General features: G+C 37.6%; 1 protein-coding gene across 2 annotated transcripts; it reads right to left on the bottom strand.

The window, feature by feature from the left end:
• Nucleotides 1–289: 289 nt before the first annotated feature.
• Nucleotides 290–26028, bottom strand: YME1L1 (YME1 like 1 ATPase). 2 transcript variants are annotated; one of them, XM_060782454.2, is made up of 19 exons: nt 25842–26028; nt 21414–21545; nt 20074–20236; nt 19248–19346; nt 17729–17838; nt 16786–16936; nt 16447–16554; nt 12330–12412; nt 11159–11249; nt 10255–10407; nt 9724–9856; nt 8694–8756; nt 7975–8087; nt 7166–7321; nt 4894–5045; nt 3791–3917; nt 3614–3687; nt 3409–3495; nt 290–2641 (listed from the first exon to the last, which is right to left on the bottom strand). In XM_060782454.2, exons 1-19 carry the CDS (start codon nt 25872–25874, stop codon nt 2498–2500), a joined length of 2172 nt encoding a protein of 723 aa, XP_060638437.1. In that variant the 5' UTR covers nt 25875–26028; the 3' UTR covers nt 290–2497. The 2 variants fall into 2 exon arrangements, with proteins under 2 accessions (XP_060638437.1, XP_060638438.1); XM_060782455.2 differs by having other exon boundaries at nt 16471–16554.
• Nucleotides 26029–27765: the final 1737 nt, after the last annotated feature.

Genomic DNA, 27765 nt, shown 5'->3' with positions numbered 1-27765 from the left:
TATTTAATAGCATGTCATTTGTGTCTACATCCTTCCACTCAAGTCAGGGCAATAAATATTCTCAACTTTCCCTCAAGGCTGCTATTTCCACTCCTCTATTTGTGAGCAAAGACAAAAGACCAGGGCCAAACATTGCATAAAACAATAATGAGAAACTTCTATTTAGCCAGGAATGTAATTTCAATTGTGTAGGGTCGTAGTGGATACATTCAGATTCTTAGCAAAGTGAGTGGGACCAGATAAAATTCCTCCTAATTAAAAACAATTCATTAAAAACGTACACACTGGCTTAACTCTCAAATTTATTTACAAGTTTAAGATATGTTTTATACACCTCAGTTTACATAAGAGGGAAATCAGAGCTAAAGCAATTTACAATTGCAAAAAAGAGAGAAAGCATTCTGCATATTTAAAACAAAGCTTTATTCAAAAATATAGGAAGCGCCAAGGTTGCTGCAATTGCTCATCTTTTCTGGTGTGCTACTAAAAAAGAATACATTTATAACCTTTCAGCATAGTAGTTTGGTACTCTGTTTAAACAATGCTCTTGAGGTCCTTCCATGTGATCCCAAGTTGACTGGATGAAAAAAGCAAGAAATAAAATTCGAATTGAAATTGGTTTTGCTGTAATTAAGATTTGCTACCAATTCCAAAAATAACATTACCCATTATATTTTTTCATCGTGGATCACAATGCACTTTTCAAAAAAGAATAACAAAAAAAACCTTCCTATAAATGAGAAGTGCTGGAGTTCAATTTTTGGAAAATGAAATCCACTCATGACCAGACATCTAACAAAAGTTTTGAGGAAGAAAGATATTTTGACTTATATGCAATTTCAACATTATACTACAAGAAGGAAACAGAGCAGCTGGTCAAGGCCTCTCTGAAGTTTTCCCTAATTGGGTTGTTGTAAAGTGTTTCGGGCTGTATAGCCATGTTCCAGAAGCATTATCTCCTGACATTTTGCCTGCATCTATGGCAGGCATCCCCAGTGACTATGAGGTCTCAGACCTCACAACCTCTGAAGATGCCTGCCATAGATGCAGGTGAAACATCAGGAGAGAATGCTTCTGGAACATGACCATACAGCTGAAACAGTTTACAACCCAGTGATTCTGGCCACGAAAGCCTTTGTCCCTAACTGCTGTGTTATCCCAACATGGAGAGTTGCATACCTTTCCCTTAATCTGTATTCCTCACTTTCTGGGGCCCCAAGAACCCCCCCCCCCCCACCTCAGAAATAACCAAATTCAAATTCAGTTTTGGAAAATGAAATGATACAGTATTGGAGGAAAGCAGAGGCTATGAGCCCCAGACCCTTTGGCACTTGTCCATATCTGTTTTGGAGGACACTTTTTACCTAAAGCATTTTGGTAGCATGTGCTTATAATGTGTGCCAAAGAAACTGAAGACTTCAAACTCAGAGGGAAGATGACCCAAACTGAAAAGTCATCCCAAATGTTCTTTAACTGATCGACATCTTTCCAGTGAGAAAATTGATAAAACCTCAAGCAGCCACAACATCTTTTTTTATTTTTTAAAAAAACCTATAATAGTATGGACAGTAGCAAGGGACTGCAGCAGCACACCCCGTATCTCTAAAAAAAAATGGAAACATCTCCCCCAATACTGCCTCTGAGGCGACAGTGTAGTTCTTCTCAGCTTTGATACACATCTCTTCTTCTCAATCCCACCCACCTCAATATTAAGTTATATTCACATGAATGGAAGGCATCTGTAAGATAAATTCTATTACACCTCTCTGCCCTCCGACTCTGTTCAAAGGATTCTAACATCTTGGCATAGGTATGAAGGAGAGGGATGGGAAAGTAATTCTGGTACAGTGATGTCTCTCCCCAACTTTCCAGATATTATCTGACCTGCTAAATACATTATTTCATCTTTTGTAAATTTCAGAAGTACACTCCACTGTCGCATTTAAAGATTTTTCAAGACTAAGGACACTGAAGCAATGCTGGATCAGAGCAATTAATCCAGCGTGCTTTTTGCACAATAGTGGTGAAATGCCTCTGGGAAGCTCACCTACAAACCCTCCTTGCTTATGTTCCCTGGGTAACTTGGGTACCTATTAACTCCGATATTAGAGGTCATTATGGCCAGTTGTCATCAATACTCTTATGCTCCATGATGGAATATAGAAAGCAGCTACGCTCCCAGTCCACATGGAATAATTAACCAGGGAAGCTTAATATTAAGAACATACTATTAAGGTTCATTACATGAGGTTTCCAAACAAGCTAGATTCAACCCTGAGATCTGACATCTATTTCTGTGGGAACGTCATTTTCTCCTTGTGTTTCTTTCCAAGAAGACAAAAATCAATAAAATGTAACAAAAGCTCACAAGACAAATTGGTTTTTCCCTTAAGAAATGTGATTATTATCACACGTATCAGAAAGAAGAGAAAGCTACACTTCACAAGGAGATTACAGCATTCTTGGAAGTCGCCAGGATGCTTGATGAGTTAAGTTATCATCTCACTTCTAGTTTTTTCCCCTCTAGAACAATCTGAATTTCTTTGGCATCCAGAGTCTCATATGTCAGCAATGCTTCTGCTAAATTCTTGTGTTCCTTTGAATGGGTCTTCAATATATGCTTTGCACGTTCATAAGAGTCCTGTTAAAAGTAAATTAAACAATTAAAATAAATATGGAAACTAGAAAATGTATACTAAAACTGTTTCCAGAATCTCCATTGGAGACAAACTGATATTTTTAGTTGGGCTTTATTCCTATACATATACATTTACATAGTAAATGGAAACATCTCATTATGTAAATGGAAACTTGACATTAAGTCTAGTCATGTCCACCTTCGGGGGGTAGTGCTCATCTCCATTTCTAAGCCAAAGGGCTGGCATTGTCCGTACACACCTCCAAGGTCATGTGGCCAGCATGCCTGCATAGAGCACCATTACTTTCCCGCCGGAGTGGTACCTATTGATCTACTCACATTTGCATGTTTTTGAACTGCTAGGTTGGCAGAAGTTGGGCCTAACAGCAGGAACTCACCCCGCTTCCTGTATTCGAACTGCCAAACTTTCAGTCAGCAAGTTCAGCAGCTCTGCAATTTAACCCGCTGCGCCACCAGGGGCATTTATATACTGTAAATGAATTCTAAGAGCATATCAAGACAAGGGATGGAATGAAAATAAGGCACAACATCATATGTGTTTGGGACAAAAGGACTACTGTTAACAGCAGAGTGCCAATCACCCAAATTATTAAGATGGTTCCAGTAAACAAATGTTTTTACCATAAGGAAGATAGCCACACAGTAGATTTACCACTAAATGAAGTGAAGAGATAAAACTAGCTGTTCATGTTAAAAGTCATTCAAACCAAACAGTTATACTTCATGAATAAGAGAACAAGAATTTTTACCTTTAAAAGTGTCCTTACTTCCTGTTCAATTGCGGACTGGGTTTCAGGGCTGAGTTTGCCAGTATCTGTGTAGGTCATGACACCAAGCTGATAATTGAAAGAAAAGGATCGAGTGAAGTCACAAAACACATGTCAGTTCTTTGGCAGTTTAATCTTTCACCATCCTGAACATGAGGAAGGCATTTATTTTTAAATGCAATCTCACCTTCTCACTCATTCCAAATTTAGTCACCATGAGCTTTGCTATTTTAGTAGCATTATCAAAATCACTAGACGCCCCTATTGAAAAGAGCAGAAAAAAAATAATTCTGGTCATGAAGTTACATTATACATAAAAACTGATACAATGACCTCAGATAATATCCTTTTGATTTCTACTGACCTGTTGTGATGTGATCACCTCCAAATATGAGCTCTTCTGCCACTCTTCCTCCCATGCTAACATCCATCTGTGCAAGAAGCTGAGATCTAGTTTCACTCCATCTATCATTTTCTGGCAGTAAAGACACCTTTAATAAGAAATTGCATGACAAGATATTAGTGTTTGCAAAACACATTAGATATTTACCACTCCTACTGAGTTTGAAATAGCAGTTAAGGACAGAAGATACCCCTTGCCTCGCTGCTCTGAGACTTACGGCAATAGGCTACTGGCTGAACCTGCTGTCAAAAAAGTGAATACCTGGCATTTCTGCAGTATCAAGGGGCATCAAAATTCTTGGATTTTAACTGGAATTGTCGTAGGCCATGTAATGCAATGTGAAATGAGCAGAGGCTGCCCCCCAGTGAGCAATGAGCCAAACAACTACTAGCCATCCCATGTATCCTTCCCTAGTCTTCCATTATATCAGGGTGTCAAATTCATTTTTACGAGGGCACATCAACATTATGCTTGCCTTCAAAGGACTGTTAAACTCATGGATGGAGAATCCATGGATACATATCTGCCATGCAGACTAAGGATAATGGGAACTGCAACTCAACAACCTTTGTGGCTCCGAGGTTGGGGAAAGATTAAAAGACATTTTAACTTCAGACATCCTATCAACAAGCTTTGTATCTAAATTCAAACCCCACTATCTTAAGCAGAACAAGCTGCAGCCTTCCAGATGTTACTGTATCACATCTTCCATCAGCTATAATCATGTCAAATGATGAAGAATACAAGCATTGTTGTCCAGCATCTAGAGGGCCACATAAAATGACATGGCAGGTTGGATTCAGCCAGCAAGTGCTCTGTATTGTTCCAATACACCTGGAGAGCCAAGGTTTGCCCATGCCTAAGCTAACACGAGCCTACTGCTTACAGTAACTTTTAAAGTTGGAAGGGAAAAATACCGAACTCCCAATGATTACTTTATGCTGTGGCATTTTAAAATGACATACACAATATTAGTTTTGAGAATTTTTCTCAATAATCAGAAGCTGTCTATTGACCAAACATTAATGCAAAAGTAGGTTTTCTCTATCATTCAAAATCCTCACATGTCCAAGTGTTGGTCCTCGTGGCATAATTGTGGCTTTGTTAATCGGCATTGCATCTTTCGTATAATATGCAATGATGGCATGTCCTGATTCATGGTAGGCTGTAATTGTTTTATTTTTATCATCAATTTCTACACTTCTACGCTCTGGGCCTGAAATCAAGGAAAAGCAAAAAACGTAACACAAAAAGTTACCATTTATCAATGAAGCGTGCAAAAAAGTGTTGCCTGTACTGTACATATGTCAAGGTTCTAGCAAGCAGGCAAACGGTCTTCAAGAATATTCTGTATTATTGTTTTAATTAATGCTTAATGTACTGTTTTAATTAATGTTTTATGTATTTTAATTGTTGTTGTATTATTATAGTTGTTTATATGTAGCGACATAGAATCGTTGCCAAATGTGAGCCGTCCTGAGTCCCCCTTCGGGGGTAGAGGAGAGATGGGGTAGAAATAGTGGAAATAAATAAATAAATATTCCTTTTCACTTGCTTCATATTAAATTTCAGGTTTTTCCCACTGTCTTAAAGCCAGGATTATTTTTAGCATTTAATTAGAGTCTTTTGAGGTTCCATGTTTAGATTTTATTTTATTTTATTACACATCTGCATATTCTCAAGGTTGCCCCAAGCTTCCTGTCTGCCTTCCCTTATGGTGCCTTTTGGCAGACTGGGCGTAACAGTCACTTAATTCACTATTACTTTATGAGTTGTCAAACTAAACCTATTCATACTGGTTCCAATGCTTATAATTTGAAATCCATTGAAATAACTAGCCTCAAAAGAGAGGTTAAGCTGGGCCTTCATGTTCCAAAGAACCCTGGGCAGCCGCTCTTACTTCCAAGAGCTCTTTTAAAAGGTATGTATTTGTGTTTATACCAGTGTTGCCCACCAAATGTTTGTTTCTGTTTTTTGTTTGCTGGAATCCATCTGAGTCCCCCTGGGGAGATAGGGCAGAATACAAATAAAGTCTTATTACACCACTTTATGATAGATGTTATGTTTGAATTTGAAAATAAACATCCACTTTAAAACCTTGTCAACTCCGCAAATAGAATTTCATGGCATGTAAACTCTGTTCATGGGGCATTAGATAATATTTTCTAACTCATGTAGAATTTAATACATAATAATAATAATAATAATAATAATAATAATAATAATTTATTTGTACCCTTCCACCATCTCCCCGAAGGGACTCAGGGTGGCTAACGAAGCACTCAAGGTACTACACATAAAATAGAATTACATATCATCAAAACAATACACAATTTGACTGAATACAAACCATGGATGTCCATTGATAAAATTTTAAAAAAATAAAATTTCTAAAACACCGCCATATCTGTGAGTCATTGAGTTTCTTCAAACATCAACTGAAGTACTGAATAATAATGGTTGACATCATCACATGCCCATAGTATATTACTCCAGATCAAAGGCCATGTTTTTAGGCTCAAACTGAAGGTTTGGAGATTTGGGGCTAATCCAATCTCTCTAGGAAGGGCCCTCTCTTTTGTCCTCACCAACTGCACCTGTGACAGTGGTGGGACTGTGAGAAGGGCCTCTCCAGCAGATCTCAAGGCCTATACTGGTTCATAAGAGATGCGGTCTTGAAGATAGGTTGGACCTGAAGCATATAGGGATTTATAGGTAATAATCTACACTTGCTGTGAGCTGGATGAAATTTTTATCTGATGGATACATAGCAATTTGTATTAATGTTTATAGTTATAATCTTAGATAACTATTTTGACTATGGATATTCCAAGAAAATCCACACTAATTTTTTTAAAAATGCAATCTAAAAAGAAAAAAAAACAGACTGTATATAATTAGCAAGGTATTAAAATGTCAAGAAAGGAAAATAGTAGACAACCAAAATACTCATCAGAACAGAAAGAAGTTGGGCATACATGTAAACACCAATCAAGAGGATGAGCAACTAGGTATAGATTTTAATGCCTTAGCGCTAAAGAACTGTAAAAATTATTTGGTACAGGGAGCAGCTGATATATTCCTGCCCCATTTTTCAATAATAAAGACCAAACGTTTAACACACTTAATATTACCTACTACAATAAAATGCCAATTTGGGATTAAAATGTGTATGAACGGAAGTTCTGCCTTATGAACCCAAAACTAGTTGTTCTCAAAAGCCATATAAAATATCTTCCTTGATAAAGGGAGACATCGTATTTTAAAGTACCTGTCGGTGTCTTATCAAAGTCAGTATCACAGTTAAGCTTTGTTTACCATAGGAAGAAAACCTACCCATAAGAATTTTGTCCTTTGAAAATTCTAGCTCTTTCATTGTAACCATATCTTTTCCATCTACTGCAGCTTTTAATGCAGCTTGGTTCACAAGGTTTTCCAGTTCGGCTCCAGAAAATCCTACTGTACCTCTGGCAATGATTTCTGGATCAAGAGCTGTACGAATAGGAAGACATGAAAACTTAATTATGAAGTTCTACATCAACACAAATAATAGTCTCCCGGATGAGAATGCACAGTAAACGCAAAGCTGCACGTATTATACCATTTCATTCCAAGTGAAAATACATTACTTTATTGACAATATAATCATAAAATGGAATTCTAGAGAACCAAGGATGAAGTTGAGATAGGAACTATTTAAATGGGAAAAATAGTTTCTTCCACTAGCAACCCAAGCTAGTCTATGAAAGCAGCAACAATATGCCAATACAAGAGACATAGCAGTTATGAATTTATGCAAAGTATAAGAAAAGAATGAAATTACATTATTCTATCTATGATACATGTATTTATGAGTACTCATACAAAGTCCTAGGCTAAACTTAGGAGCAAAGAAACTTTGTTGCTCTGGAAGTTTTAAACTGTAGTTTCCTCCTAGTAACAATGGTAAAGGTTTATGGGAGATGCAACCGGAATCATCTGGAGGATGCAAGGCTTCAGACCTGCATGAATTGATTACTTTTATAACATAACACTGAAAATGTCCTGAGCTTCAATTATGAAATCTATATGCATTTATTGCCCATGTTGCCAGGAATTATAAGAATCTTCATCTCACAAAGTATATACAGTATATTTATACTTACACTCATCATACTTTATTTTGTTGAGGTACCATTTCAGAATTTCTGTTCGGCCCCTAACATCTGGCCTAGGAACTGTAACTTGCATATCAAAACGACCAGGACGTATTAAAGCACTAATTGGGGAAGAAAAACAATTCTTGTGAATCATAGAGCATATTTAAAATCATTACCTAGCAGATTTAGAAGAATTTATTAAATAGAGAAGAAAGAATGTGATTGGTAAAGCACATCACACATACTCAGCTGATATATTCCTAATGTCAACTAATGGTTAGTTCAAACAAGCTCTAGCCCAGGCATAGGCAAACTTCGGCCCTCCAAGGATTTTAGACTTCAACTCCCACAATTCCTAACAGCCGGTAGTTTGTTAGGAATTGTGGGAATTAAAGTTCAAAACACAAAAAGTTTGCCCATGCCTGCTCTAGCTCATAACTTTTAGCCAACGTCATGCATCTAATATTACTCTTCTCGATCAAGCAGGCTATTATTTTATTTGTTTTTATCTTACTTTCCTCTCTTAAGAGACCCAAAGCGGCTAGTGTGGGTAGTTGCTTTTAGCGCTGCCTTCAAAGATCATAAAACCATGAGCAGAGAGTATTAGTAAGTCCTTTCCATTATTCATGCACCTGTGTTATTGCTCAACATTTTCAAAATCATATATGCACAAAATCAACCCAAGCGAAGTTACATTTTATGCATATATACGCACACACACATACTTATCTAATGCTTCGGGGAAGTTTGTTGCACCAATGATGATGACGCCTTCATTAGGTTTAAAGCTAAAAAAAACAAAACAAAAAAAAACAGGAGAACATTGCTTGAGTTATTCTATATTGGGGCTCTTAACCAAGTGGGTGAAGCCAGCAAGGAAGGACGAACACAAACACTTAGAAACAATAGTCATATAGTTAAAGTTTTAAAAAGTGGAAGAAATTAGGTTTTTGGACTATGATGCTCAAGAAGCAATTACTACTGTCTTCTAAAGTCCCCAAGTTATGAACAAAACAGGACCTCCTTCTACTCTGGCATATAAATTTCATATTATCTGATTTGAATTTGATTATATGACAGTGTAGACTCATATAATCCAGTTGCTTCCTTCTTTCCTGGATTATATGGCAGTGTAGAAGGGCCCTAGGTCTGTAGGTTTGTTCTTAAGTTGACACTTTAAGTCGGAAAGGTACATTTTTAAAGTGTAACTCCAGCCAAAAATATGTAATTTTTTAGCTTTGGATAGCATAGGTAAGGCTGAAGACCCCTGTGGAGTTTGTTTTGCAATCTGTGCCCCTGTTCAGAAGTTCAGAAGATTTCACCTCATTTCCTGTCTGTGTGATAATTGGATTTTGAAAAAAAAATGGCTTGTTGTGGAAGTAAGGATTGGTGAGAAAGCTTCAGTTGAGACAACTTTTCCCCATGTTAACTCTTTCAGGCATACATTTCTCTTCCGAGGGTTAGACTTCTCTCACTTCATGTTGTCTCACCACCATTCTTGTTTGTGAGTTGTTTGTAAGTTGGATGTTTGTAATTCGGGGACTGCTTGTATTTGGGTGGAATTTTGCCCTGAACACTGACAAATCTGGAGAGATTACTCGTATGGATTGGCCCTAAATGCTGAAATACTCCCTTCCTAAGGAACGTATCTGGTTTCACATTATTCCCATCTAAGGAAATACACTAAGACCCATGTTTTTGTTTTATCCAATTATAACATAATGAACACCACATTGAAAGAAAATGACTACTTACCCATCCATTTCAGCAAGAAGTTGATTTATAGTCTGTCTTGAGTACGGATGCATTGGAGACTCTATTCTTTTGCCACCAACAGAATCTAGTTCATCAATGAATATAACACAAGGTGCATTGGCTTTGGCTTCCCCTAATAAGAAAGATGTCAGGTTAGTTTTTAATGCTGCAGTACAGTAGTTCACGCTCTTCATGTTTTCAGTGAGATTCATGAGCTTTTTATCATATTTTTTCCAAAAAGAACAAATTTTCAAAGAAGAAAAATGGCCATTATTGCTACTTTTTCAAAAGATATGCAGCTCACTCTGGATTGGAAAATCTATTTCAGATTGCAAGTGGTCAAACAGAATTCAAAGTCTTCATATAATACAGACATCGAAAAAAAATGTTCTGTGAGACATATCAAGTATTACTTAGACACAAAATTTGATAACATTTTTTCAGCTAAAATGCACAAACCATTTAGATGTGCCTGTCAATACTCCTAATAGGGGAAAAAAACAAATTAAGAGAAAGCTAAGCTGAACTTACTAAACAGATTTCTGATACGACTGGCTCCCACACCAACAAACATCTCATCAAATTCAGACCCAGATGCATAATAAAAAGGAACGTCAGCTTCTCCTGCCACAGCTCTGGCAAGAAGGGTTTTGCCAGTACCAGGGGGTCCCACCAACAGAATACCTGGAAAAATAAAGACATAGAAACCAAAATACATCAGATTATGTTTGCAGCATGTTTTGGATTTTTTCTTTTAGATAAATGAAAACAATTGCTCTTTGGACATTATTGTTATTATTACTATTACTATTACTATTATTATTTCTTACCCGCCTCTCCCCATGGCTTGAGGCGAGCGTCAACACAATCAAAACACAAATACTATAAAAATTCTACAAACACACATATAAAAATGCAGTTCTGCAAAATATACGCCTCAAAACATTTCTGAAAATATATACATTAATTACACAGGACAAAGGCCAAAACACAAGACAGGAGTATAACATTCATGCTTTCGACTGGCTGGCTAGGTCTGCAGGAAGAGATAGGTCTTCATTTGTGTGTCTTACATTGAGACAGCTGATTTAGCTGTTGTAAATATTAAAGATCACTGGAAATAGAATGGCACCTTATGGGAAACCACATAACAGCCCATTTCAGCTTGGCTTACGAATAGGATGTATATAAAAGTTAAAATTACTTGAAACAGAGAAAAATATTATCAGCAAACAGTTAAAATATCATTTTATTTAGATTTTTTTAACTTTGTGACATGGTCAACAACAAAGCAAAATTGGTGAACTAAACACAAGTTCCAAAACACAAATAAGTGCCACACTTCCCAAATATTTGTTGCCTCAATGGGCTCAAAGAAGACAAAGGGTTGAACATTCCCATCAAGCAACTTGCCAATAGCCAAAAGTTCACTTGCCTTTAGGAAGTTTACCTCCCAGTACAGTAAATTTCTGAGGATTTTTCAAGAATTCTACAACTTCTTGTAACTCTTGCTTAGCTTCTTCAACCTATGTTCAGTTAAATAAAAAGATATATTTATTAATGAACAGTATCAGAAATTTAAAGAATACAATGAAGGTCCACAATAATTTTCTTTGGCTATAACCTTGAAAGATGCAGAGCAATGCTACTTGACCTTTTCTTAGGAAATACAAAGCCCTGTGATGTACTTTAACTAGTCTTTTGCTCTGAGCATCCAAAGCACTCTGTATATAAGTATAAATTTATCTTTGTTTCTAACATATAATAAATTAAGCACACATAATTATTCAGTGTCAAAGCATACTGCAAAATGAGTTCCAAAACAAAAGTACACATTGTATAAAGCCCCCAGAACTACAAAGGGATTATTATACTCAATCTCAGGTTACACTTCTAAAAACAAGAAATGAAACGCCAACTTTGACCTTGTATAAGCTAATGTTTAAACAATTTAAAAGGAAAACAAACCAGCAGTCTCTTCTAGTATAAACGAAGCAACAGATCTTTATTTTTTTGAAAGTCTAAAATTTATTTATAGAATTTTTTCTATCATCTGTTTTTTGTTAAAATCAGCAGGGATTGAATGGTAACTAATATGAGAAGTGAAAGTGAAAAGCAATTAGGTGTCTGTACTCACTGTGAATATTCATTTTTGGCTGTGCAGAATAGCAATCCATGAAGAACTGTGATACATCTTCTTGTGCTGGCTTCAAAGATTAGAAGATATAACCCAGTACTTTGTGGATTTCTCCACTGCATGCAACCAGAGAATTGGGATAAACTTTCATTTGGCCAGAATGCAAAAAAATAACATGTTGTCTCTTAGAGGCATTTGAGGGCAAATGGTGTCATTTTAATTAATAAATTTGGTATTATTGTTGTGTAATTTCTAGTGATTTCTGACTCTAAGGTGAACTTACACTTGGTTGATCACAAATTCTGGTCTCAACAGTCATAGTCAAGAGCTTAAAACACTACAGCATGCTGGATCCTACACATATACATTAGGTAAGGCCCTCCAGCATCTCCTGGGTAAATAAAGTGGTTTTTTAGCCTTTCACAGCTGCCTATTCCCCCTGAACGAGACATCAAACATTTAAACTCACCCCTTTGACATGTTCAAAGGTGACATTCTTCATCTGAATAGGGTCTACTGCTGCATCAAGCCCAGATGTTGTTCGAAAACGTACTGTTGGCAAAGTAAGCACTGAAATTACTATTTAGACAGACTTATGCCAACATTAATTGTCCTAATACTTTTACCCCTTAACAATATGTTGCCGATCAATGTACAAATAAACCATTTTAAACAGCATGTATTGTAGCTGTACTTCTCTCTTATTTGAGGTTCCCATAACTGCTCAATTGATTATAAACTGGTCTCACAAATGAAACAAGCTGCAACTAAATAAAACTTTTGTTTCCCCATGATCTATACAGTTTTTAGCCATTTATCATGTGTAAAGACCAACACAAAGGAGTTTACTTCTGCAAACATCTTATAAATTCTGTATAAATACCACCTGTGCACCTCCTCTCCTGGTGAGTGCACTTTTTGATGTGAAGATGACAAATATTTGGGCTGATTATAATGAAAAGTACAATGATAATGCCTATATATTAAGACACTCTTGCTTCACAGTCCAAACTGTCATACACATATTGACATAACCTAAGAAGCTCCAGCAAAGGATCACCGCCTTGTCGGGGCGCTGGAGCTTGAGCACCTCAATGATGTCATGAGCGAAACCGTGAAGGGCCACCCAAGACGGGACGGTTGTGGCAGAGAGGTCAGACCAAGCGTGATCCCTGGGGAAGGCAATGGCAAACCACTCCAGTATCCTTGCCAAGAAAACTAAATGGACCAGTACAAACAGAGATATGTCGGTATGCCATTGGAAGATGGGACTCCCAGGTCGGAAGATGGCCAAAATGCTACTGGGGAGGAGCAGAGGATAAGTTCAACTAGCCCCAGATGTGATGACGCAGCTAGCTCAAAGCCGAAAGGAAGGCTAGCGGCCGACGGTACTGGAGGTGAACGACGAATCCGATGCTCTAAAGATCAACACACCATAGGAACCTGGAATGTAAGATCTATGAGCCAGGGCAAATTGGATGTTGTTATTGGTGAGATGTCAAGACTAAAGATAGACATTCTGGGGGTCAGCGAACTGAAATGGACTGGAATGGGCCACTTCACATCAGATGACCACCAGATCTACTACTGCGGACAAGAGGAACATCGAAGAAATGGAGTAGCCTTCATAATTAATAAGAAATTCGCTAAAGCAGTGCTTGGATACAACCCAAAAAATGACAGAATGATCTCAATTCGAGTGCAAGGAAAGCCTTTCAACATTACAGTGATCCAAATATACGCCCCAACCACAGCTGCTGAAGAAGCAGAAGTAGATCAGTTCTATGAGGATCTGCAGGAACTACTGGATAATACACCAAAAAGAGACATTATTTTCATTACAGGAGACTGGAATGCCAAGGTGGGAAGTCAAATGACAACAGGGATCACAGGCAAGCATGGTCTGGGAGAACAAAATGAAGCGGGACGCAGGCTGATAGAATTTTGCCAGGAAAACTCGCTGTGTATAACGAATACTCTCTTCCAACAACCTAAAAGACGGCTTTACACATGGACCTCACCAGACGGTCAACACCGAAATCAGATTGACTACATCCTTTGCAGCCAAAGGTGGCGGACATCCATCCAGTCGGTGAAAACAAGACCTGGGGCTGACTGTAGCTCAGATCACGAACTTCTTATTGCCCAATTTAGAATAAAACTAAAGAGATCAGGGAAAATACACAGACCAGTTAGATATGATCTCACTAACATTCCTAGCGAATATACAGTGGAAGTGAAGAACAGATTTGAAGGACTAGATTTAGTAAACAGAGTCCCAGAAGAACTATGGACAGAAGTCCGCGACATTGTTCAGGAGGCGGCAACAAAGTACGTTCCAAAGAAAAAGAAAACCAAGAAGGCAAAATGGTTGTCTGCTGAGACACTGGAAGTAGCCCAAGAAAGGAGGAAAGCAAAAGGAAACAGGGATAAGGGGAGATATGCCCAGTTAAATGCGCAATTCCAGAGGTTAGCCAGAAGAGATAAGGAACTATTTTTAAATAAGCAATGCATGGAAGTGGAAGAAGACAACAGAATAGGAAGGACAAGAGACCTCTTCCAGAAAATTAGAAACATTGGAGGTAAATTTCAGGCAAAAATTGGTATGATAAAAAACAAAGATGGCAGGGACCTAACAGAAGCTGAAGAGATCAAGAGAAGGTGGCGAGACTATACAGAAGATCTGTATAGGAAGGATAATAATATTGAGGATAGTTTTGACGGTGTGGTGAATGAATTAGAACCAGACATCCTGAGGAGTGAGGTTGAATGGGCCTTAAAAAGCATTGCTAACAACAAGGCAGCAGGAGACGACGGGATCCCAGCTGAACTGTTTAAAATCTTAAAAGATGATGCTGTCAAGGTGATGCATGCCATTTGCCAGCAAATATGGAAAACACAAGAATGGCCATCAGACTGGAAAAAATCAACTTATATCCCCATACCAAAAAAGGGAAATGCGAAAGACTGCTCCAACTTCCGTACAGTGGCCCTTATTTCTCATGCCAGTAAGGTAATGCTCAAGATCCTGCAAGGAAGACTCCAGCAAGACATGGAGCGAGAGTTGCCAGATGTTCAAGCTGGGTTTAGAAAAGGTAGAGGAACGAGAGACCAGATTGCCAATATCCGCTGGATAATGGAGAAAGGCAGGGAGTTTCAGAAAAACATCTACTTCTGCTTCATTGACTATTCTAAAGCCTTTGACTATGTGGATCATAATAAATTGTGGCAAGTTCTTGGTGAGATGGGCATCCCAAGCCACCTTGTCTCTCTCCTGAGGAATCTGTACAAGGACCAAGTCGCAACAGTCAGAACTGACCACGGAACAACAGACTGGTTCAAGATTGGGAAAGGCGTACGGCAAGGCTGCATACTCTCACCCAACCTTTTTAACTTGTATGCAGAACACATCATGCGATGTGCGGGGCTGGATGAATGCAAAGCTGGGGTGAAAATTGCTGGAAGAAACATTAACAACCTCAGATATGCAGATGACACCACTCTGATGGCCGAAAGCGAGGAGGAGCTGAGGAGCCTTCTAATCAAGGTGAAAGAAGAAAGCGCAAAAGCCGGGTTGCAGCTAAACGTCAAAAAAACCAAGATTATGGCAACAAGAATGATTGATAACTGGAAAATAGAGGGAGAAACCGTGGAGGCCGTGACAGACTTTGTATTTCTAGGTGCAAAGATTACTGCAGATGCAGACTGTGGCCAGGAAATCAGAAGACGCTTACTTCTTGGGAGGAGAGCAATGTCCAATCTTGATAAAATAGTAAAGAGTAGAGACATCAGACTGGCAACAAAGATCCGCCTAGTCAAAGCCATGGTATTCCCTGTAGTCACCTACGGATGTGAGAGCTGGACCTTAGGGAAGGCTGAGCGAAGGAAGATCGATGCTTTTGAACTGTGGTGCTGGAGGAAAGTTCTGAGAGTGCCTTGGACTGCGAGAAGATCCAACCAGTCCATCCTCCAGGAAATAAAGCCCGACTGCTCACTGGAGGGAAAGATACTAGAGACAAAGTTGAAGTACTTTGGCCACATCATGAGGAGACAGGAAAGCCTAGAGAAGACAATTATGCTGGGGAAAGTGGAAGGCAAAAGGAAGAGGGGCCGACCCAGGGCAAGATGGATGGATGGCATCCTTGAAGTGACTGGACTGACCTTGAGGGAGCTGGGGGTGGTGACGGCCGACAGGGAGCTCTGGCGTGGGCTGGTCCATGAGGTCACGAAGAGTCGGAGACGACTGAACGAATGAACAACAACAACAAGAAGCTGAATGAATTTGCAATGTCAAGCTTTGGGAAAAGGCTTGACATTGCAACACTATTTAAACTGCTAAGGGTATTGTACTGAAGAACTGCATCCAGCATGAGATGTATTTGATCTAAAGATATATTCTTTTCAATTATTACTGGTTTCAAAAAAGTAAAGTGCTAGATCTCTCCCATGGGGTAGCATATACTGAGAAAATTATTATCTTATTGTTTTTTTTCAATTTGTAATCTTAATTGAAATCAAAATGATCACATCTGATAGAAAAATGCAAATAGAAGTGAAGGATTCAGAAAAATGAACATTTAACAAACCAGTATCAGAAAAGGAGCCTTTACCAGATAAAAATGGGGTTTTTGACAAACCATAAATACCAAGCAGCAGCAGAATGAGCAGAAATAGACGCGTTCGTCTTAAGGAATCTGAAGAAGAAAACAAGAAATCCAGTAAGATAAATTTCCTGGATGATAAAGATACCAAACTAAAGGATTAAATAATGGAAGAACTGTAAAATTATGAAAACAATAAAGGGAGTATATAATTACTACTATATATTTAACTGAAGGGGAAAGACGACAAAGAAAGTAAATTCCCCAAGTAATTTTATTTTTTCATTTACACTATAAATAAGCTTAAAAATAGGACCAACTAACCATTTGTCCGTTGTGTAAGTGCTTGTGCTTTCAGAAAACCCTCTGCAAACCCAGTTTTAAAGGCATCTTGATGAGCTTCAGGTATGTTTTTTGTTTTCATCAGTTTCTCTAAACTTTCAACTTCAGATCCTCTATCTCTCAGTAGAAGTCCCTAAGAATGGGATTGAAAAAACTGATGTAGCAATCAATTCTTATACGAACAATGAAATACATTACTTTGCCCAAAAATGTAATGGAGCACTGTTCATTCAAACCGCTGACTGGCACAAATAATCCTAGTACTGTGTCCAAATCTCAACTATTGAAACACAGGACATTCTTATCTGTTAGATAAGAAAATGCTTAGAACAGGTAATTAAGTAATTAAAATTTTAGATGATGCTAATTTCACAGGTAATTATGTACATATTTCAGAGGGACTTCTCCTATAGTAAAGGTAAACGTTTCCCCTTGACATTAAGTCTAGAAGCCTTCTAGGTCATGTGGCCAGCATGACTGCATGGAGCGCCGTTATCTTCCCATAGAAACGGTACCTATTGATCTATTCATATTTGCATGCTTTCAAACTGCGAGGCTGGGAGAAGCTGGGGCTCACAGAGGGAGCTCACCCCACTCCTTGGATTTCAGTCAGCAAATTCAGCTGACTGAAATGCCAACATTTCAGTCAGCAAGTTCAGCAGCTCAGCAGTTTAACCTGCTGTGCCACCTATAGTAAGATATACTGAATACCCTCTGCTTGAGTACATTATCAAAGGAATATGTCTGATGTAATTTCTCCCATAATCTATTCTTTTTATCATCAATTTCTTAATTATATAACTATGTTTGCAAACTCATGTCGATGTATAAGCCCATTTTACACTATTTAATTGTTCTATCTCATTTTAGAATACATTATAATGACAGAAAAGATGACCAGGACACAGAAGTTTCTCAGGCTTACCTTTACAAAGGAGGGAGCTACAGTTTCTGTTTCTGTTAATCTCTCTGATGTAGATTGCAGCCGTCTTGCTCTTGATTTCAGAGTCTTAAAGCCTCGAGACTGAATGAAAACTTAACATATATAAAGATGTGTTATATTTAAATCTGGCATTTTTTTAAAAAGATGCAGATGTGTGTTCAGCAGTTTCTTCCATGGTTATATATCTTAAGTTTTAAATATTGAGTGGTTTATGGATGAATCCTGCACTTAAAAAAGAATCCAATGCATTATATAACTAGCTGCATGCTGGTTTGTGGCTATAGTTCCAAAAGCAGTATTTTTCCTATGTTGGCAACAACATAGGAAACTGAGCAGATTCCAAAGCAGGTTCTGACAGTGCACTGGGAAGAGGCTTCTACTGTGAATATATGTCAAAATCCCTCTCAATATGCTCCAAGGAGTTATTGGAATCTCTGGTACACTAATTATTAAAGGAATTCTAACATTTTCCCACATATAAGTGATTGTATGTTGAATGAAGCAAACTCCCAGTCACTTCAGTCAAAAGACTGAAACCAACACTAGGTAACATAACAAAATGAAACAGTAACTGAATCATACCTGATTCTATTTAAACAAGAGCTGTTTAAACAAGGCTTAAAATTTGTTTTCCTATATATGTTCTCACCACATACGGATCAAGTGTATATATAAAAAAGTTGCTACTCTTCGTAATATATAGAAACTCAAAACGCAAACTTGTATTCAGAGACATGTATCTCTTGTTGCTTGGAAAGGTGCTAGTTTCACATGCCAACTTTTTGGCCTTAAATTTTTGTGAACATTTTGTTATTTATGAAATAAAGAAAACTCTGATGGTTTAGTTGCCATTTTAACATTACATTAACTGATCCTATTGGAAATAAGCTTTAGTAACTTCTAAAGCAGAGATGGGGGAAAGTAGCTTGGGGATCTCATTTACTTTTTTTCATGGCCCTCAAACTTCCTTAACAGCTCCATAAAACCCTTGAAGCCTACATGAGACTCAGATTAAGTTTAAACACCTGCCCACCCCCAATGCAGAAAAGGCAATAAGAAGTAATTTCAAACTGCAATTTGGGAAGGAAAACGTTGCACTTTGACCTGTTGTGGGAATGCATGGGCTAAAATTGGCCTCTGCTTCAATAACTCATTCTGCTCCAAAAATCTCTCATTCCCAGAAACAATGAAATTTTAAAAAGCATGACTTTTTACTCTTGTGAATAATGGAAAATAAAATATTGTAAGTTTTTAAAAATTAAAACACTAGTCTAATAATACTGTATATTAATGTATGAAAAACCATATTATGAGTTTGGGTATAACTGAACTTGTGCAAATGAAAGGAACTGATATCCTCACAGAGCCCTCCATGAAAGGAAGGGAGAGCAAAGAGAAGCTTTGGAGCAAAGAACTGCTCCAAAGGTTCTCCCAACCTCCTGAAGCCACAGAGACTTCAAGTGATCAGCAGAGTTCCACTGCAAAAGTTCTTTCTTCATACCTGGCCAACGCTGAAGATCTGAACATACACTCTGTAATGGGCTAGGATGCTGTCTGTATAGATAGGATGAACGCAAGGTGCTAAATACTTCTTCAAAACCTAGAAAATGATAAAAAAGCACAATTTCATTTTTTAGGCACCAAACTTAAAAAGTCAGGTCATTATTTTTATAGATATTATAAGATTGAAACATGAAATCAAAATGAGCCTCAGAAAATCTGAATCAGAACAAAGCAAAATTAAAAATTATAAGGTGAGAGATTTATATGCAGATAAATGTAAAATCAATCTGGTTCACTTCTGAATGTACAGTTTGCTCTGATCTATTTCAACTTTCAACTGAGCCCTATTGGGGCATAATACTATAAATTGGGGCATAATACATAATACTATGAGAATCTAAAAAACCAGACACAGTACAGTCATGACTAAGGGCAACTGCAAACCATTGAAAAGTCATCAAATATTGGCCCATAGAAAGGATATTCACCAACATTTACTTATGTTAGTAATTTGTAGCCTGAAAGAGAAGCCAGGCCTCAATTTATAAAAGCTTTCATGCCCAGAAAACCGGGGGGGGGGGGGGGATGTACACCCTGGTTGGTTACAATCTTGCATGAGGAATTGTGGTACGCTGAATGATCTACCACCCCATCACCCTGGGCCTACCATACATGTGTGTGTGTGTGCGCGCGTAAATAAATAACGCTAGTATTAATTCTGGGTCACTAGTGGAGCTGAGTATCAAAGGTGTGGTGTGCCTATGACTCAATTTATTAAGTGAATTAACTAATGCAGTATGCCAATATAATTTCCTAAGACGTACCATACTTATTTTCAAAGAAGGACTGTGCAGATATATAAGAGGTTTGCCAGTGTGAAGAGGTTTTGTTTTCTATACAATAGCCAGGAAGTAGCCTGTCCACTAGTTCATCAAGCTGGCTAGCTTTCAAGTCAGAAAGTCCTAGGTCTCGTAGATTAAGTACTGGCTGTAAAAAGAATAAATAGAAGTATTCAATTTTTTAAAGAACAATATGTAATTCTGAAAGTAAGGTCCAACTGTTTTGAGTCCCATAATCTAATACAATTCTCCTAAGCATAAAAACAAACTGGAAATCACACATTTTTTTCACTGTATTCCTCTGATCCCCATGTTCAGTATGTTCACATATTTATATGGTTATTTAAACCATATAAAATTGTTATAAATGGTTATTTAAACCATATTCCCCCAATATAATGCTGACATCTCAATTTTGCTTAAATATAAAAGAAAGCAAGACCTACCACATTCAAGCACAAGCATTTTTCTAAATTGATTACAAATACAAAGTATAAAAATTGAAAAGCCACAGGTTTTTCATGACTGCCATGATTTGTATAGGACCATTATCCGACAAAGTAATGGCAGAAATTATTACAGTCCCCAGCATGTTTCCAAAATAAAACTCTCAGAAGCTACAGTCAGGAGTGAAACATTATGGAACATCTGTAAGGAAAAAATGATTCGTATCTATGCCATAAAAGGTACACTAACATAATCAAGAAGTGGGTTGCTGTGAGTTTTCTGGACTGTATGGCTATGTTCCAGAAGCATTCTCTCCTGGCGTTTCACCTGCATCTATAGCAGGCATCCTCAGAGGTTGTGAAGTTTCACAACCTCTAAGAATGTCTGCCATAGATGCAGGCGAAACGTCAAGAGACAATGTTTCTGGAACATGGCCATACAGCCTGGAAAACTCATAGCAACCCAGTGATTCCTGTCATCGACAACACACAATCAAGAAGGGCTCACTGCGTTATTCTTTAATCTCCATAGGCCCTGAGTTTAACAGGACATACTCCAAGTGTGAGCAGAATTACAGCCTCAAATGTTCTTCTTTACAAAATCATGTTGCAGAGAATTTAACTCCACTTATTAGCAATTTTTAAAAATTATTTCCATGGAGTAAACATTTTAAATCAACTGCATGCAAATAAATGATTACCTATAAAACAACTATACACTTCAAAAATGTTATACAGTGGTCTCAGATACAGTAATATTAAATCAGCTATATTTGAGAACACTCTTTAATAAAAAAAACATAAGAGAAAAAACAAAAGTGAGCATGATAAATAATACAGCAACATAAATAAATACATGACATTTTCCAAAATTCTTACCTCACTATTCTGCACATCAGATTCAGGCACTGCTTCCTTTTGCACACACTGGCTAGATGTTGCAGTGAATGATGGTGCCAAACTTTTGGGTGAATGGAAGGCATTGATAAGATGACTCAAAGGAACTGTGACCTAATATAAATCGTAATATAAAACCACTGAGTAAAACATTCCTCTTTTAAAAGCATATGAAGGAATTCTAATCTTGAATAATATACAATGCCTTTTAAATATATGCAACACTCAGACAGCAAGGTGGGTAGCAGCAATAAGAACATATGCTCTTAAAAGAGATTTTTTAAATGCAGCAAATGAAATTAAAGTCACCCTCAAGTCATATGCATTTAATTTACAAAAATAATTTTAAAATAACTTCAGTGTATTTATTTTACTCAATCTAAGTCCAAAAATGTACTGCACTTGTTTTCTACATCAGACGGATACATTTTATACACTTAAAAACATCTGTCATTTCTGCCTAACTCAGAAACTAATACCCCTGTTTGTACAGCACAACAAACTTTCCCCACTATCCATATTTACAATCTTGAATTCAGTATGAGTTGTGTGTTCTTTCTGTCTAACTGTTCAAGCCAACTATTTTCAGAAAGCTAGCAACTGGTATCTTCAGATACTTGAAGATGATGTTAATAATGATATTATTTGTTATTTGCCTCTCCTCAAGCACAGTTAAAATAGATAAAACCTTCAGATACTCATGGTGGCTTTTTTCCCTCTCCTTCAGCTCATTTCCTCATCGCTCTACTACATGAGATTACATGATTCAGTGTCCAAAGAGCATTCTCCATACTGAGATGTCTCCACCGTTGTTGTGTGCGTTCAAATAATTTCTGACATCTGCTGACTCTAAAGTGAACCTATTACATTTGCCAATGCAGGTATTTCAAACTCTGGGAGATATAGTAAATCCAAAACACTTCTGGTTACAAGCATATTGCATAAGGTAAACTAACAAACCTTATCAGCAAACTCAGAGTTTCAAGGAATTTTCCTAGATACTCCACAAGTCAAAAGATGATCCAGTGGGGCTCTTTTGGCATACTTAACTGCCCTGCCAAATGTCTGAACCAACCTCAGGTGTATCTACATTGGAGAATTGATGAAGTTTGACACTACTTTTGACTGTCATGGCTGAATGCTACAGAATCCTGGGAGATGTAGTTTAGTGTGGCCTCAATACAGTGGTTCTCAACCTGTGGGTCTCCACGTGTTTTGGTCTACAACTCCCAGAAATCCCAGTCAGTTTACCAGTTGTTAGAATTTCTGGGAGTTGAAGGCCAAAACATCAGGGGAGCTACAGGTCGAGAACCACTGCCTTAATACTACTCGGCAGAGACCTTGTAAAACTCCATGATTCCACAGCAAGGCGCCTTGGCAGTTAAAGCAGTGTCAAACTGCATTCACTCTAATTTTAATGTGCTTTGGTGTTATATCTATCTTTTAAGATAAGTGTTTTAATTTTCTTGCTTTCATGTATGCATTTTAATTGTGCTTGAGGAGAGGCAGGTAACAAATAAAATAATTCTTAATAATAATTCTGTAGTGTGGAGCCATGGCAGTAAGAATAACAACAATAATACAGTAGAGTCTCACTTATCCAACCTTCGCTCATCCAACGTAGTCTGCCTCCTGCCCAGATCCATAGCCATTTCAATGCATTGCAATGCTTTGGTACTAAATTTGTAAATAAAGTAATTACTACATAATGTTGCTGTGTATTGAACGGCTTTTTCTGTCGATTTGTTGTAAAACATGAGGTTTTGGTGCTTAATTTGTAAAATCATAACGTAATTTGACATTCAATAGCCTTTTCCTTAATCCCTCATTAACCAACAATTTGCTTATCCAATGTTCTGCCAGCCCGTTTATGTTGGATAAGCGAGACTCTACTGTAATACTTTTGTAGTGTGAACGATTTCATAGCAATGAGACATAGTAATTTTAATAATAATAATAATAATAATAATAATAATAATAATATAGGAGGAGGAGGAGGAGGAAGAATTCTGCCATGTGAATGATTTCACAGCCTGGAGCCTTGGCAGTTAAAATCATTGTAATAGTAATAATAATGATGATAAAAATAATAGGAAGAAAAATAAGAATGCTACAATGTGAATTATTTCATAGCATGGAGCCATATAATGATAATAATAATAGGAAGAAAAGATAATAATAGTATGAAGAGTAAAAAATTAGAATTATTCTGCCGTGTGATTGATTTCATAGCATGGAGCCATGGAAGTTAAAACAATAACAATAACAATATTAAGAAAAAGAGTAAGAAGAAGAATTAGAATTATTCTGCAGAGTGAATGATTTCATAGCATGGAGCTACTGCAGTTAAAATAATAACAATAATGATAGTAAGACAAAGAGTAAGAGGAAGAATTTGAATTATTCTGACGTATGAATTATTTCATAGCATGGAATCATGGCAGTTAAAATAATAATAACAATAATAGTAATAACAGTAAGAAGAGTAAAAAGAATTAGACTTATTCTGCGGTGTGAATGATTTCATAGCATGGAGCCATGGCAGTTAAAATAATAACAATAATAATATTAAGAAGAGTAAGAAGAAGAATTAGAATTATTCTGCAGAGTGAATGATTTCATAGCATGGAATCATGGCAGTTAAAATAATAATAATAATAATAATAATAATAACAGTAATAACAGTAAGAAGAGTAAAAAGAGTAAAAAGAATTAGAATTATTCTGCGGTGTGAATGATTTCATAGCATAGAGCCATGGCAGTTAAAATAATATCAACAATAATAATATTAAGAAGAAGAGTAAGAAGAAGAATTAGAATTATTCTGCAGAGTGAATGATTTCATAGCATGGAGCTACTGCAGTTAAAATAATAACAATAATGATAGTAAGACAAAGAGTAAGAGGAAGAATTCGAATTATTCTGCCATATGAATTATTTCATAGCATGGAATCATGGCAGTTAAAATAATAATAACAATAATAGTAATAACAGTAAGAAGAGTAAAAAGAATTAGACTTATTCTGCGGTGTGAATGATTTCATAGCATGGAGTCATGGCAGTTAAAATAATAATAACAATAATAGTAAGAAGAGTAAATAGAATTATTCCGCGGTATGAATGATTTCATAGCATGGAGTCATGGCAGTTAAAATAATAGTAAGAATAGTAAGAAGAGTAACTAGAATTAGAATTATTCTGCTATGTGAATGAGTTCATAGCATGGAGTCATGGCAGTTAAAATAATAATAATGATAATGATAATAATAATAATAATAATAATAAGAGTAAAAAGTATTAGAATTATTCTGCGGTGTGAATGATTTCATAGCATGGAGCCATGGCACTTAAAATAATAGTAAGAAGAGTAAGAAGAGCAAAAAGAATTAGAATTATTCTGCTGTGTGAATGATTTCATAGCATGAAGTCACGGCAGTTAAAATAATAATAATGATATAAGAGTAAGAAGAGTAAGAAGAGTATTCTGTGCCTTCCCAGAATAGGAAAACTCCATAATAAATCCCAAAAGCACTTTAGTAGAATTAAGATTGCCGAACACTGCACTTATCCTATAATCCTTACATATCACCTGTCACATCAGCACTTTTAATTCTGTACCCATTACTCTGGCCCGGCCCAGTTTTATTGTGTCTTGGTGTATTATTTATTGGCTGTTGTTTAATATTGCTTTAATTGTTTTTAATTTGCTTTAGGTTTTTGTATTGTTATGTTGTGTTTTGAGGCCTTGGCCTTTGTAAGCCGCATCGAGTCCTTCGGGAGATGCTAGCGGGGTACAAATAAAGTTCATAATAATAATAATAATAATAATAATAATAAAAAGAATTAGAATTATTCTGCGGTGTGAATGATTTCATAGCATGGAGTCATGGCAGTTAAGATAATAATAATAACAATAATAGTAAGAAGAGTAACTAGAATTAGAATTATTCTGTGGTGTGAATGATTTCATAGCATGGAGTCATGGCAGTTAAAATAATAATAATAACAATAATAGTAAGAAGAGTATCTAGAATTAGAATTATTCTGTGGTGTGAATGATTTCATAGCATGGAACCATGGCACTTAAAATAATAGTAATAATAGTAATAGTAGTAAGAAGAGTAACTAGAATTAGAATTACTCTGCTGTGTGAATGATTTCATAGCATGGAGCCATGGCAGTTAAAATAATAATAATAATAAGAGTAAGAGTATGAGGAGTAAGAAGTATTACAATTATTCAGCGGTGTGGGTGACTTCCTAGCATGGAGCCGTGCTCCCTCCCTCCTTCCTCCCCCCCTTATCTTTCTTCTCCTTCCTCTGCTCGGCATCCTGAGGGGCCTTCACTATCCTAGACAATAGAGCGGCTTCCTGTGCGAGGCAATGGGCCCACCCCCGGGCCTGTCTTTACCTGAGGCTGCACCGTGGTGGAGAAAGAAAACATCTTGCCCGGTGGCCGGCCTCGGAGGCACCCCTCCCGGCGGCCTCTCGGCTTCCGGGCCCGTCCTCGACCACTAACGCGACTCGGGAGCGGCTGCTCCGCTCGGTTGGAAAATGGCCGCCTCCTGCTGCCGGCACAGGCGGAGAGCCGGACGCCGATCTACGCGCCGACGTCACTTCCGGAAATTGCCCTGCTCCGGATGCGCCTCGCAGGCCTCACCTAGGCCTCACTTCCGCTTTCTGTCCCACACACAATTCTTTCCTCTCCCTCCCTCTTCTTTCCGTCAAAGTAGATTGGCACTTTGTTACAGGGGGGAAAACAAAGTGATTTGTTATTTTTAGGGGAGGAACTCTTCTCTAGAAAGCCTGGTGAATGAAATGTGGACACATCTTCACAGCTGGAATGGATACCACTTCAACAGCCATGGCTCAATGCTATGGAATCCTGGGAGTTCTAGTTTGGTTAAGCACCAGCATATTTGGCAGGGAAGGCTGAAGGCTTTATAAAACTACAATTGCTAGAAAGCCATAATAGCCTTGAGCCATGAAAGTTAAAGTTTCAAACTGCATCGATTCTCCAGTATAGTAGACACATTCATTTAATTGGCATTGAGTCCCACTGTTTAGGTTTCCTGTATAGCACTGGTCCATGTGGACCACCAGTGGTCAGCAAGAACGAAAATATGGTCCACGGCCCCACCGTTACAACATATTGAGTGCTTATGCCAAGTTTTGTTCTGATCTGTCATTGTTTGAGTCCACAGTGCTCTCTGGATGTAGGTGGACTACAACTCCAAAACTCAAGGTCAATGCCCACCACACCCTTCCAGTATTTTCTGTTTGTCATGGGAGTTCTATGTGCCAAGTTTGGTTCAATTCCATTGTTGGTGGAGTTTGGAATGTTCTTTGATTGTAGGTGAACTATAAACTCCAGCAACTACAACTCCCAAATGACAGAATCAACCCCCATCCCCACCCCACCGTATTCAAATTTGGGCATATTGGGTATTTGTGCCAAATTTGGTCCAGTGAACAAAATATCCTGCATATCAGATATTTACATAACAATTCATAATAATAGCAAAATTACAGTTATGGGGTCACCACAACTGTATTAAGGGGTTGCAGCATTGGGAAGGTTGAGAAACACTGAACTAGGAGGTGTCTATGGACAACACCGGTTCTTCGGCTTAGAAATGGAGATGAGCACCACCTCCCTGGCGTTGGACACGGCTAGACTTTATTTTTAACTAGCTGTCCCCTGCTACGCATTGCTGTGGCCCAGTCTGGTGATCTGGAAAATAAAGTAATGAGAAAGTGTTGGTTTCTAATATATGTAATTTCTTTATGCTTATGAGTAAACAATATTTCTTGCTGTTTCTTTGTCAGTGTTGATGTAGAGATGGTCTGGTTTGCCTACTCTGGAACATTCAACATATAATTGTCCTTCTTTAGGAGTCCCTTTCAAATCTATGATACTATATCTGTGTGTGTGTGAATCATATCTATCTATCTATCTATATCTGTCTGGATGGCTCTTTGTCAGGAGGGCTTTGATTATGTTTTCTTGCCCCAGTGAAGGGAGTTGGACTGGATGGCCTTAAGTATTTTCTGTTGGTCATGGGGGTTCTGTGTGGGAAATTTGCCCCAATTCTGTCGTTTGTGGGCTTCAGAATGCTCTTTGATTGTTGGTGAACTATAAATCTAAGTAACTACAACTCCAAAATGTCAAAGTCTATTTCCCACAAACTCTGTGTTCATATTTGGGCATTTTGAGTATCAGTGCCAAGTTTGGTCCAGATTCATCATTGTTTGCATCCACAGTGCTCTCTGTATGTAGGCGAACTACAACTCCCAGATTCAATGTCAATGCCCACCAAACTCTTCTAGTGTTT

Source organism: Anolis sagrei, chromosome 6 (assembly GCF_037176765.1).
Source record: "Anolis sagrei isolate rAnoSag1 chromosome 6, rAnoSag1.mat, whole genome shotgun sequence".
Classification (NCBI taxonomy): Eukaryota; Metazoa; Chordata; class Lepidosauria; order Squamata; family Dactyloidae; genus Anolis; species Anolis sagrei.
The sequence above is the reverse complement of the archived record's forward strand: the minus strand, read 5'-3'. Positions and strand labels throughout refer to the sequence as shown.

Bases quoted from the DNA above. Each gene is read 5' to 3' on its own strand.
- YME1L1 (XM_060782454.2), bottom strand. From the start codon at position 25,874: ATGTTTTCTTTCTCCACCACGGTGCAGCCTCAG. The intron at 10,408-11,158 runs GCAAGTGAACTT...TTATTTTTCCAG, and splicing joins GGGAGGTAAACTTCCTAAAG to GTATTCTGTTGGTGGGACCC. The intron at 7,322-7,974 runs GTAAGTATAAAT...CTATTCGTACAG, and splicing joins CAAAATAAAGTATGATGAGT to CTCTTGATCCAGAAATCATT.